Source organism: Pimephales promelas, chromosome 11, assembly GCF_988280905.1.
Source record: "Pimephales promelas chromosome 11, fPimPro1.hap1.1, whole genome shotgun sequence".
In the NCBI taxonomy this organism is placed as follows: Eukaryota; Metazoa; Chordata; class Actinopteri; order Cypriniformes; family Leuciscidae; genus Pimephales; species Pimephales promelas.
In genome coordinates, this window is record NC_142779.1 from 17,165,020 (window position 1) to 17,178,339 (window position 13,320).

The 13,320-nt window shown below is 35.4% G+C and overlaps 2 protein-coding genes and 1 long non-coding RNA gene across 7 annotated transcripts in view; 2 read left to right on the top strand and 1 right to left on the bottom strand.

The window, feature by feature from the left end:
• The first annotated feature begins 305 nt into the window (after positions 1-305).
• On the top strand, positions 306-9,802 carry LOC120479579 (uncharacterized). Its single transcript, XM_039672216.2, has 10 exons — positions 306-653; positions 2,169-2,304; positions 2,416-2,526; positions 2,660-2,792; positions 6,567-6,745; positions 7,648-7,721; positions 7,813-7,975; positions 8,073-8,155; positions 8,248-8,438; positions 8,983-9,802. The coding sequence occupies exons 1-10, from the start codon at positions 545-547 to the stop codon at positions 9,439-9,441; spliced, it is 1,638 nt and encodes a 545-aa protein (XP_039528150.2). The 5' UTR covers positions 306-544; the 3' UTR covers positions 9,442-9,802.
• LOC120479580 (uncharacterized) lies at positions 1,971-3,666 on the bottom strand. Its single transcript, XR_016145535.1, has 5 exons — positions 3,642-3,666; positions 3,286-3,355; positions 2,676-3,101; positions 2,469-2,540; positions 1,971-2,373 (listed from the first exon to the last, which is right to left on the bottom strand). It is a non-coding gene; the product is annotated as an uncharacterized LOC120479580 (long non-coding RNA).
• Positions 9,803-10,761: 959 nt separating the features above from the next.
• The window catches only part of arhgap22a (Rho GTPase activating protein 22a), a 29,190-nt gene continuing 26,631 nt past the window's right edge, over positions 10,762-13,320 (top strand). Inside the window, exons 1-2 of one of the 5 annotated variants that reach the window (XM_039672209.2) lie at positions 10,773-11,225; positions 12,104-12,132. In XM_039672209.2, the coding sequence (XP_039528143.2) occupies positions 11,212-11,225; positions 12,104-12,132 (43 nt within the window). In that variant the 5' untranslated portion in view covers positions 10,773-11,211. Of the gene's footprint in view, positions 11,226-12,103; positions 12,133-12,681; positions 12,870-13,320 lie in introns of those variants that run through there. The other 4 variants (XM_039672211.2, XM_039672214.2, XM_039672207.2 and 1 more) reach the window with 4 other exon arrangements.

The following is a 13,320-nucleotide window of genomic DNA, read 5'->3' on the forward strand; positions in this document are numbered from 1 at the left end:
TTGCAGCAGTCGAGGGTGACCTTATCATCATGCGCTACCTGTGACGTTTCACCGCATTCAAGTTGGACCAATCACACTCATTTGCGGTTACACCATTGACATGACTATGACTCCTATTTTTTTAGATTGTTGCTGAGGTTCAAAAATATTAGTATATCATGTTCAACCTTGCATAAATAAATACAAACGATTATTCTTTCATTGTCTTCAATGAGGCAAAAAAAAGTGGAGTATCTCTTTAAATGTGGTTCAAGGTTTTGGGCCGCCGAGCGCCCACTAGAGGAAGCATTAGACATTTCTCCCTTCACCTCCAGAGGGCGGGGTTTCCCTTAAATCAGTAGTACAGCATATTTGCTTATGATCAGATTCCCTCTTTTATCGGATGAATTATAATCCAACGGGGCGAATTTTGTGATGGACGTAGATATTTCCGTTGCAACAAACTAACACAACAATTAAAATAGCCTTTTACAATGACTTCCTACAGTTGACCGATCATTTCTTCAGTCTACAGTAGGCGTAACGTTAAATAAATGGTGGCAGAATGTTGCAGGCTTCTTCAGGAAGTTGTATATTTGAATCGACTCAACGGGGTGAGATCGATCAAATTAACCATTTATTACAGCAGGATCGGGGAGTCTTAAAACAAAAAGGTGAGTCTTTTGTTTTAAATGGTGCTGAAATGGGTCCACAGTGAAGATACTGTAGCAGAGATTGCACTGATCTACTGGTCAATAGAGCTTCAAGCGTGTTTCTCTCTCCCACCTATGGTTGGGTTTTTTATCTATTAATGGCCATTGATTACAGAAAAGACCCAATCGTGCGATAACTTTCAATGCACTTGTCTTTTCAATAGCCAGCTTTTTCCAGACTGTTTCCGTCCGATACCTGTTACGCTTTGTAAGATGTCCTCTAGCAGCATACCCTTTGTAGTTCAATGGTAATTTAATTCAATTCACATTTATTTATATAACGTTTACGCTTTTCACAATGCATAGCGTTTCAAATCAGCTTTACAGAAAATGCATGTGTCTACATTGCGATAGAGAGTGGTCTGCTATCAGAGGTCACCTGTGTGTCTACGTTATTTCAGAAATGTTACTGTATATATATACAAATCACAGTTTGTTAACAGTGTATTAAAGGCAGAAAGCAATAAGCTCATTGAAGTAATGAGTGACTTTAGGATGAACACTGATCCCTGTGGCACTCCATAATTTACTGACGTTATTATCTTAGATTTTTCCCTGTTTAAATAGACAAAATGGTAACAGTCTGATAAGTATGATCTAAACCACCTTCATAATGTAATGTAATTTGTTAACCATATAGTACTATTGATTAATAAATAGTTTGTAAGGAAAAAAAGCAGAGCAAATTATAGGAGTCAATCCTGTTATATATATATATATATATATATATATAACAATAAAACATTGTGAATTTAGTAGCACTGTATAAATTATAATAAAGGTGCAATGTGTAAACATTTTGAGTATCTATTAACAGAATTGCAATATGACATCCATAAATGGTTTCAGTGGTGTATTAAGAACTTATTTAATAAACCGTGTAATAAATAAAATATGTTTTTAATAAAAATGTTTTTATTACCTTAGAATGAGACATTTATATCTACATAACCTACATAATATGTTTGTCCTGTTATAGCCACTGTAGCTTCTTCGAAAGGGAGGGGTGAGCAGTGGGCTGAGCCCTTAGTGCAACTCGCAACCGAACCCCTAGATGTCGCTAAAAATCACACACTGCACCTTTGAGACATAAAGCTCTGGTCCATTAGGCCTAAATAATATTATTAACATACACAACTTTGCTTTTAATATTTAATTATTAAATGTTGAAATCAAGTATTTTTCGATGTTAGTTTATGTTATCGAACCTTATTGTAAAGTGTTGCCCTGCTAGGCATTGACATCATGAAACTCAGTAAAGCTGCTTTAAACGGTGTATATTGTGAAAAGTACAAAAAACATTTACTGTATGAAAAACTTTTATAACTGATGAGCAATACAGCTACATAGACATCAATGAGAGATTATTGTATACACAACTTTTCCACTGCATGTTTATATTTTAATTGTCAGCTCTTCTCAATACTTTTTCAAAGTCGTGGGGTTTTTTTTTATAAAGTTTTCTCATTTCCTTAGGTTGGGGAGGTTTCACAGCCCTCCACTTTGCTGCTCTCCACGGAAACCGGCCAGTGGCTGAGCTCCTGCTGAACAATGGTGCTGATCCAAACATCCCTTGTGATGCAGGACAAACTCCTTTTCACTTCGCTTGCAGGTATGAGAGACCTCATCCATCTTATGTTTGTAATTTTAATTAAAACATCCATCATAAACTCTGCTTTTCCTGAAAGATAATAAGGGCTTACTGTACTGTGTATTCTAACAGAAATGGCAATATTTACATCATGCACAAAATGATGCAGCATGGTGCAGACTTACAGATATTAGATGAGCAGGGGAAATCATCTCTTCATCATGCAGTCGGTGGTGGAAGTGTGTAAGTAACTGGGCCTGTTAACAAAAAAAAAAAACACTCAGTATTGTTAAAAGAATTATAGTTTTGTTTTGGTGTATGCTGCATTATATTGTTCCTATGTTTTTCTCAGTTTCTCTACCATTTTCGTTCTCAGTATTGCCTCACAGTACCTGTGGGAGACTGGAATGTTCCGATTCTCGGATGCAGATAACTATCAGGTCACTCCGCTGCATTTGGCAGCTTCCACGGGCAATACTGATGTAGTCCGGTATCTCCTTAGAGCGCATGTAAGCACTTTTACTTTACAGCACTGCTTGTTCTCTTATAGGGTGCAGCTAGGCTAAACGGCCACCAAAACACTGATAGTCAAGAGCAGAATGGCTGAAACTGCTAAAATTGCTCTTATGGAATTTCATTTTATTGGAATGTTACTTTGTTAGAGTAGTTGTAAGTGTAACGGATGTGAAAGGACACTCACAAATGGGATTCAGCTTCAATTTATCTTTTTTTGGAAACAACAAGAAAGAAAAGTTACATTGTGGCTGATGACAGACTGCAGACATTCATATGGACCACAGCGTCGACACTTGAATCTGCTGTGAATAGTATTATTCACATTAAACACATAGTATTGATATACAATGTGAACAACTTAACATAATACTCATAATAAGCACACCAATGTAAATGTACAGAATAGTTAATTGCAGACAACATCAGTAAATCTTCAATAATTGTCAAATAACATTTGTTAATAGAATAAACACGAAAGCAACATACCTTTTTTTGGAAACAACAAGAAAGAAAAGTTGCATTGTGGCTGATGACAGACTGCAGACATTCATATGGTCTAGAAAGATAAAGATTACACATTCAATTAACTCATAATACAAAAAATCGTCAGATAGTTAAGACAGACGCAATAATCACAAGAAATGAATCCGTGCTCGCACATGTGACGCACATGTAAATTCAATACATCTTATAAAACCCTCAACAATCGTGTTAAAGTGCAAAATGCATTATCCATATGTTCACATATATGTATGCAATGTATTAAGTCAAAAAGATTCACTTGAAACGCATCATTCACAATTAATTTGTTAATGCGTCAGAGCATGAAAAACCATACATACCAACAGCGTCGACACTTGAATCTGCTGTGGTACGGCAAGAGAAGAGCGACAAAATCAAATATCTGCAGTACCATTAATAGCCACAGGAGGGGAGCCTTCTAACACCAACGAATACACCCAAATGCCTTATTTTATGAAATTCACACAAAACTTTAAATCAAAGGTTCTTTTTAACCCTGTTACATAAGGTTTAAAATGTCCTTAATTGTAAACTAGAGCAGACTGTGATTAAAGAGACTTAGACAATAATAGGCTAAGCTGCAGCACCATCTTAAACTTATACATGCTTTAAAGTCGTCATGAAATGGAAATTGCAATTTTCTAGTCTTTTCTTCTTTATAGAGTGCAACAGTTTTTCGGAAGTTTTTCATTCATTTTCTTCATAAGGAAATGGATATTGAACGAGGACTTCTAAACCTTTAAAGACTATGAGATTTGAGCTTGTCGATCCAGCCATAAGCATTATTTCACCTTATTTTTAAAACAATCCTGTTTAACAGTGGAATTCCTGGTGAAAACTACATTACCCATGATGCTGTACAGAAGATCACACCAATCAGAGAGGCTGAAAAAGAAACATGGTCCAAAATAGCTCTTTAGCTGCACCCACTCCCAGAAGCCCATCTCCCTACTTTCCCAATATTCTGATGTGTGTGTGTCTGTGTGTATATATATATATATATATATATATATATATATACTGTGTATATAAATATATGTGTGTGTGTGTGTGTGTGTGTGTGTATTTTGCTTAAATAACTTAAATATTTTAACTTTAACTTAAATATAGATTGTATTTTTGTATATATAAAATCAATATTTGTAAATGAGTAGTTTTTCCATTGTTTTTACAAACCCGATTCCAAAAAAGTTGGGACACTGTACAAATTTTGAGTAAAAAAAGAATGGAATAATTTAGAAATCTCATAAACTTATATTTTATTCACAATAGAATATAAATGACATATCAAATGTTGAAAGTGAGACATTTTGAATTGCCATGCCAAATATTGGCTCCTTTTGGATTTCATGAGAGCTACAAATTCCAAAAAAGTTGGGACAGGTAGCAATAAGAGGCCAGAAAAGTTAAATATACATATAAGGAACTGCTGGAGGACCAATTTGCAACTTATTAGGTCAATTGGCAACATGATTGGGTATAAAAAGAGCCGCTCAGAGTGGCAGTCTCTCTCAGAAGTCAAGATGGGCAGAGGATCACCAATTCCCCCAATGCTGAGGCAAAAAATAGTGGAGCAATATCAGAAAGGAGTTTCTCAGAGAAAAATTGCAAAGAGTTTGAAGTTATCATCATCAACAGTGCATAATATCATCCAAAGATTCAGAGAATCTGGAACAATCTCTGTGCATAAGGGTCAAGGCCGGAAACCCATACTGAATGCCCGTGATCTTCGGGCCCTTAGACGGCACTGCATCACACACAGGAATGCTACTGTAATGGAAATCGCAACATGGGCTCAAGAATACTTCCAGAAAACATTGTCAGTGAACACAATCCACCGTGCCATTCACCGTTGCCGGCTAAAGCTCTATAGGTCAAAAAAGAAGCCATATCTAAACGGGAACCAGAAGCGCAGGCGTTTTCTCTGGGCCAAGGCTCATTTAAAGTGGACTCTAGCAAAGTGGAAAACTGTTCTGTGGTCAGACGAATCAAAATTTGAAGTTCTTTTTGGAAAACTGGGACGCCATGTCATCCGGACTAAAGAGGACAAGGACAACCCAAGTTGTTATCAGCGCTCAGTTCAGAAGCCTGCATCTCTGATGGTATGGGGTTGCATGAGTGCGTGTGGCATGGGCAGCTTACACATCTGGAAAGGCACCATCAATGCTGAACGGTATATCCAAGTTCTAGAACAACATATGCTCCCATCCAGACATCGTCTCTTTCAGGGAAGACCTTGTATTTTCCAACAAGACAATGCCAAACCACATACTGCATCAATTAAAACATCATGGCTGCGTAGAAGAAGGATCCGGGTACTGAAATGGCCAGCCTGCAGTCCAGATCTTTCACCCATAGAAATAATTTGGCGCATCATAAAGAGGAAGATGCAACAAAGAAGACCTAAGACAGTTGAGCAGCTAGAAGCCTTTATTAGACAAGAATGGGACAACATTCCTATTCCTAAACTTGAGCAACTTGTCTCCTCAGTCCCCAGACTGTTATTAAAAGAAGAGGGGATGCCAAACAGTGGTAAAAATGGCCTTGTCCCAACTTTTTTGAGATGTGTTGATGCCATGAAATTTAAAATCAACTTATTTTTCCCTTAAAATTATGCATTTTCTCAATTTAAACATTTGATATGTCATCTATGTTGTATTCTAAATATAATATTGAAATTTGAAACTTCCACATCATTGCATTCTGTTTTTATTCACAATTTGTACAGTGTCCCAACTTTTATGGAATTGGGTTTGTAATTTGATTATGCTGTTAACAATACTTGATGGGATTGTAGTTCTTCCCTCACTAAAACTGTTGTCCTTTTGGCCAATTTATAAAAAAAAAAATGTTTTTGCTTCAAATCAAAGTTTGTAGTGTTGATTCACCTCATAGCTAATTGGCTTGGTTTATGGCTTATATGGCTATAACTCTTTAATGACTATTTTAAAATCTTAAAGGGAAAAATGAATGGAAAAAAAATACTTTCGGAACCAGTGCCACTGAAAAAAGGGACGGGCACATTATCCAAGTGAAATGTATGGTGTCCCTGAAGTGCAAATGTAATTCAGAAAACATAATAGCAAATCAGAAAACACAACAGCAATTAAGAAAGCAACATCAAATTATTAAATGGGTTATTTGTAGGTCTACACACAATCCAAAGAATAATTTAATCAATGTATTGTTTATATAGTACTTTAAGGTCTTTTCTTTTTGTGTCATTTGTTCATGTCTTTAACCAGAGGTGCACGCCAGAGGCAGTTGACCACCAGGGGGCGTCAGCACTTCACGTTGCTGCAGAGAAAGGCATGATTGAGGTGTGCTGGCTACTGTTGAAGAGTGCCGGACTCCATATTTTACACATGAAAAACATCACTGGCCTCACACCTCTAGACCTGTGTAATCAAGGGAATACTTTTAGGTCTGTTGAGAACCAATGAAAAATGTAAAGGATCTAATTCAGATTATTTATTTATTTATTTATTTATTTATTTATTTATTTATTTATTTATTTATTTATTTATTTATTTATTTATTTATTTATCTTTCCAAGAGTTGTCGAAAAAAAAATTGGAAACACAATTAAAAAAAAAAATGTTTGTGGTCAAAAAAGGAGTATTTCAGTTGACCTTCACTGCAACTAACATATAACCTTAAATGGGGCATATATATATATATATATATATATATATATATATATATATATATATATATATGCAGTGATGTGAATAAGTTAGGACACACTTAAAGTTTCCTAAAAAGAGGAATAAAAAAATCATCTTTTGAAATTTATCTTAATGCCTTAATTTAAAAAAAATGAGGAAAAATCTAACCTTTAATGTTCTTCCTTAAAATACAAGGGTACATAAGTCAAAGCACACCTTTTTATTTTTAAATAAAAAAATAATAATTTTAAAAAATAAAGGTCAGGCAGATTTTTATTTTTAAAGGCCAGTTATTTTATGGATCCAGGATAATATGCATCCTGATAAAGTTCCCTTGGCCTTTGGAATTAAAATAGCCTCACATTGTCACACATCCTACACCATACCTAGAGATTGGTATGTCCTTAAAGGTTGGATTTTTCCTCTTTTTTTTTTAATTAAGGCATTAAGATCAATTACCAAAAGGTGATTTATTTATTATTATTATTTTTCCTCTTTTTAGGCAACTTTAGCATGGGTGTCCTAACGTATTCACATCACTGTATGCTGTATATTATTTTCAGTTTGTTTTGATTATTTGTATTTCACCAGTAATTAAATTTTCTATTGTTACCCGAATAAGATATCTACTTTTTTTCTCTCCCTCATTTTTGTGTAGACATCAGCAGCTCTCCAGGATTTTGACAAATTTCATTCAACAACCAAAAGATCTGATTCCTAAGGACTCATATGGTACAGTATCATCTTGTTTCCTGTGGGATTATTGTATTGTAATGATATTCATTGGCTGTAATGTTTATTCATGAAATGATCTGTTGTCCAGTGATGTACTTCTGGGTGCTGTTGTTACCATCTCTCAGCGGGGCAGCAGTTCTCATTATAGCTGCGACTCTTGGTGAATATGGGGGTATCTTCTCTGCAGTGCTTTTCCCCTGTATGGCAAAAGTCATTCTTTCTCAGTATCACAGACTGAGCAGCTTTCAAAGGTTAGGGCCTTGTTATCGGAAATTGCTTTATCCCTGATAATATAAGTGATGTTGATGGCGTTATAATAATCTTTTTAATCTTTGATTTGGACTGTAGGTTACCAAACCCTGTTTACCTGGGAACACTGACTGCAGGTCTAATTCATTCCACAGCTTGTTTTCTCTATAAAATTGTCCCAAATATCCTTTGCAGATAAAGCTTATGGCATCAACCTCTTTTACAAGTTGAATCGTTTTGAATGTTTTATGTAAATGTTTCCTTAACTGCTCACGTTTTTGGCCAGCTCATACCCTCTTACACATTTCACTTGTCCATTTTTGTGTGCTTGCTGGACTTTTTTGGAAAGTTCTAAATCAGAACCCAGGACAACTCAAAGAAGCTGACACTGATTCCCGGTTTTCCAGCATAGGAGACTTAATGGAAGCCGGCCAGAGCCCAGCCAGATTCTGTATTTATTGTGAGGTGAGCACTTCTTTAACCAGCACTGTTTGCTGACTAACATTCTTCGATAAAGTTGATGTATCTACTGGATTAAAATGTTTGGATCGCCAACCGTTTTGAAAGGTTAAACAATTAATTTAATTAATATAATTAAATTTGACATTATTAATCAAATTCTATTTTTTTTTTCTGTGGGGGCTTGGATCATCAACCATTTTTGGATGGTTAAACAAATCCTTCAAGTAAAATAAAAAAAATAATTTAATTAATAATGATTTATTTATTATTATTATTATTATTAAATTTGACTTGTTATTATAATTAAAAATAATAATACAATTCAAATGTAATAATTGTAATATTTAGCACTGTATCCTAATCTGATTGCTGACTAACATATTTTCAGAAATTCAATTTATTTATTTTATTAAAACTCTTAAGTATATATATATATATATATATATATATTTGTGTTATTAAATTATAGTATTAAATTATATCATGTTTGTTGATACTTGTTGAAAAAAATAAAAATTTCAAAACTGCACAAGCTATTCTCTTTCAGCTAATTCAAGTGGATAATTGCAAACACTGCCGTTTGTGTGACGTGTGCATCCAAGACTACGACCACCACTGCCTCTTCCTCAATCAGTGTGTGGGACGGGACAACCACCGCATCTTCATCCTCTTCATCATGTCCATGGTAATGGCTCATCTCATCTTCATCCTCAGTGCCGTTTACTACCTCTACCTGAAATTCTCAGGCTTGCAGCTGTCTGACTGGGGCTCAGTGGTGGGAAAAGAGGCTTGGGTCGTCCTGCTGGCTCTGCTCAGCATGCTCTCTCTGATCTGGGTGGGATGGTTGCTATTCGAGCAGCTTAATGCCATTTCCATGGGAACCACCACCTACTTTAGGCGGTACGACCACAAGGGGCCTTCGAAAAGACAACGGTTGGCAACAGTCCTCTCTTTTCTGCTTGAAGGGAAAAGAAGACCGGAGCACAGTCAGTCTTTTAGCATATAGAGACAATTATTTGAATTATAAAGCAACATAACAGTTTAATCTGTATCTTATTGTTGTTTATAAAAGCTATCTGAAGGAGTCAAAGCTAGTTGGTGGAAGTCAGAGCCAGTCTGCAGATTTTGTCCTGTCGCGTAGTGTTTGATGGGCACCGATTCCATGTAACAATATTAAAATTAAAAAACACACAGCTTAAAACAAAAGAGCATTATTTTGACTTTCATAGTTTGTAAGAAAAAAATAAAAGAAATGCAGTATTACCTAGAGGTCACTGCTGGTTTTTCAATCACATCTGTACTGTGATTTATTTTTATTTTTTGTAAATATGTGGAATATTTTAAATAAACATCTTTGTGTCAATTCATACGTTTTAGTTTCTTATTTTTAAGTAAAACATAATGGATGAATGAGGTCAAATGAAAGAGAAAACCGATCAAACAACACTCTGAAAACAGATTATTGGCATATTGACACTGTTTATTGGCATATTATATTGGGATAAAGTCTTCGTTTTAATTATTCTACAATTTTTTTTTTGAAACATCAATTTAATCTGGTTTAACACTGAATGTATCTATTGATTTGAAAGTAATTCTTGACCAGACGTCAATTCTGGCTGCTCTGACTGCATTAGGATTATGAAGCGCTTGCGCTGCGTTCCCAGCTCTGCTTTTAAGACGGATGTCGTCATTAATCATCTGCGAGGCCTGTGTAGTCTGCTGCTAATTTTCCATTGATTTTGCTGCAGTAATACCATTCATTGGGGGAATCTGCAGACCTATATCATTGTTCTAAGTGACATGGCAATGAATAAAAGAATTTTGTTTCATTTGAGTCATGCGAATGCAGGAGAGCATATTCAACATCTTATCTAAAAACTCTTCAGTCTTTTGCAGTGAATCACTGCATCACGTGCTCGTCTTCAGTCCCTCTCTATCACTGGATTAAATTATCATTCGGTCTAATTGCCAGTTTATTCGGTCCCACACTATATGTTGATATTTGAATGATCGTTGTAGGCTTATACTATGAGTCTGAATAAAACATTTTAAAATTATTGTCCTCATGTATCAGTCTTTATGACATGATTTCAGGGCAAACAAACACACAGTCTACACTGCCCTAAGCTAACTTGACTCTATAAAGTAATAGTTATTATACGTATTATTTTGCAGAAGAGCAACAATAATCCTTGACTTTATACTGGAATATAGTTGCTCTTCATTTAATGTATTTGTTCAAGTACCAATATGAGTTGTACAAAATATGTAAATCGTTTGGACAACATCTTACATCTTCATGGAGGCAATTGTACACTCCACTGCTGTTTTCACTTCTGCATTAGCAGTCGTCATTTCCTTAGATGTGTCTGCCAATCTACCAACTTTCTTGTGATTTTACACTTCTCAGCTTTTGGAAATTTCCCCTTTATAATGCAGCTAAGCACAGACTACTATAGAGTTCATTGGATAGCAAATGTGAAAATACTGACCTCATAGTGTTTGTGTTAGACTAATTTTCTCTTTTTGATGATGTGAAGGCATTTTTCTATAAGTTCTGGTTTTATTAGATCTGCATTTAGTTCTGACTTGTAAAAATCATTCTCCTCCCCTCAGTTCCTTAAAGGGAACTAAGTCTCTTGGTGAACTTTAGATGTATAACTAGTTCTCATTTTACTTTCAGATGTTTGAGGCGGTTCGTTTCAAATGCCATTCTTGAAGATGCTAAATTGTTAGCCCTGATGTACAACTCTGATTGTTCACCAAGGAGACGATGGAGATTTTTAGGTAATTAGTGGACTTTATATTCTTATTTGTCTGAAAGTGATTAATTTTCATTTGATTTCAACATCTCTTATAAGTTGAGTAACAGTATGAATGGCAAATTATTTGAAAAGGGCCTGAGAGCTGAAACATTTGAGTTAAATAAAGTGACAAAAGATTTAAAATTTTGAATGCGAATCCATGACCTTGTTTAAATAAATTATTGTAACAGTCATAACATTTATTATTTGTAATCACAGCATTTTTTTTCTATTGTCAAATCAACTTAAATAATTTATGTAGTTCATTTAACATAATATTTTGAGTTTCTGATGATTAAATCAATGTCTTTCATTGTATTAACTGAATTTTTCCATTTCAATGAACTTAAAATTTGAAGGCAACCAGGTTACTTAATTTTTTCAAGTTAAACCAACTAATTTTTTTTACAGTGTTTATTGTTAATAAGTAATTAGAAGCATATGGTCACCATATAGTTTTGCTGTCAAGACATAATTACTGTTGCAATTGTTGTGAAATGTTTGAAATATTGATGTGTAAAAGGGACATTGTACTGTTACTGAGAATATTGAGGGGGAAAAAGAAGAACAAAAACATTTTTGTGTTTTATAAATTCATTATCAATGCAACTATGTTAATAATACTGTTAAAGCAAAATGAAGGATGAATAACAATTTAAAGAACTAGTGTACCTTAAAATAAAAATTACTTACCCAAGCCTATAAGCTATTATTTTAATTCTATCTATCTCACAAAAGTGCCGTTAAAATAGCTCGTATGAATTCTGTAATATATGCCAATTCTGAAGTCATATTTTATTTTTATTTTTTTGCACCTAAAATCCATTCTGTCCCTCACAATAACCTATTATATGATTTCAGAAGACTTGGAATACAGCACATCATAACAGGTAGACTACTTTTATTGTATACTTTTAGGTCGTTTTTGGAGGCTTGTTGTATAGAAATATCTGTGTGAAACTTCAAAAATCTATTTTTGTGCTCCACAGAAAAAAACAACAACATGATATGGGTCGTAACTAGAGTCAATGACAGAATTTACAACAACTATCCCTATTACAACTTTATTGTTGTTGTTTGGAAGTCATTTGAAATTGGAAAAGCTTGGAAATCAAAAGGCGAATGTAAAGTGAAGGAGAGAAATAGAGAAGTACATACACTAATACTCACAAGCACATGCACATACATTCACCAGATTAAAGAGCCAATTAGGAGGGAGGGGAAATGGCAGAAGCCCTTCTGTTTCTGCTTCACTGAATTATTGAGTGTAATCATCCAGGCCTTTAATGGCTGGTCCGGAGTGGAATTAATTTGGGTGGTGTGGGATAAATAATGCATTATGGGTAAGGGTGGATCTGAGCGTGTGCAAGAGGTCTCTCTCCTCCAGCTGCCTCTGCATGATTAGGGTGGGAGGGGCCGGGAAGCGTGCCGCTCAGTGCAGTGGGACATGAGAGAGAGGAAGGGAGGAGGGAGGAGGACAGATGCTGTCCAGAGCAGGCGGAAGAGGTGCAACAGGGCGAGGCTCAGGAGGAGAGAGTAGAGTGCGGATCCCAACATGTGGATGGAGGACAGTGTTTCTCCGCTATGAACACCATGTTAAGCCCCAAGATTAGACAGTCCAGGAGAGGTAAGAATTAATATGATCTGCCTTTAATTCTCAGCATCACTGTCATGCGTTCCCATCCGTAGCAACACCCTCTTAAAGCTGCGCTCACTACCGGCTCGTAGTCCGCTGATCTCACAGTGATGTGCTGTTGAGGATAGTATATTTCTCTGAGGCTCCATGGCAGTGATCCAACACACTGGGCGGTTGCTTGGTTACATCTTTCAGCTTGATTAGTGGTTAATGAATGTAAGTGGTCTCTGGCTTTGTTTCACACCCCTTAACCAGGAAGTCATGATTCGGATCTTGACACATGCTGATGCGCTGATGTTTTATATTGTGATTTTGTTTGACTTTTTTCGTTCATGATGGTGCAGAAAACTTAAGGAGTGTGATCATTATATTTCCATGTCATTTTCTATACATGAACTCATGTTCTATTCTTGGTCTATGATGAATTGTAGTCTCAACACTC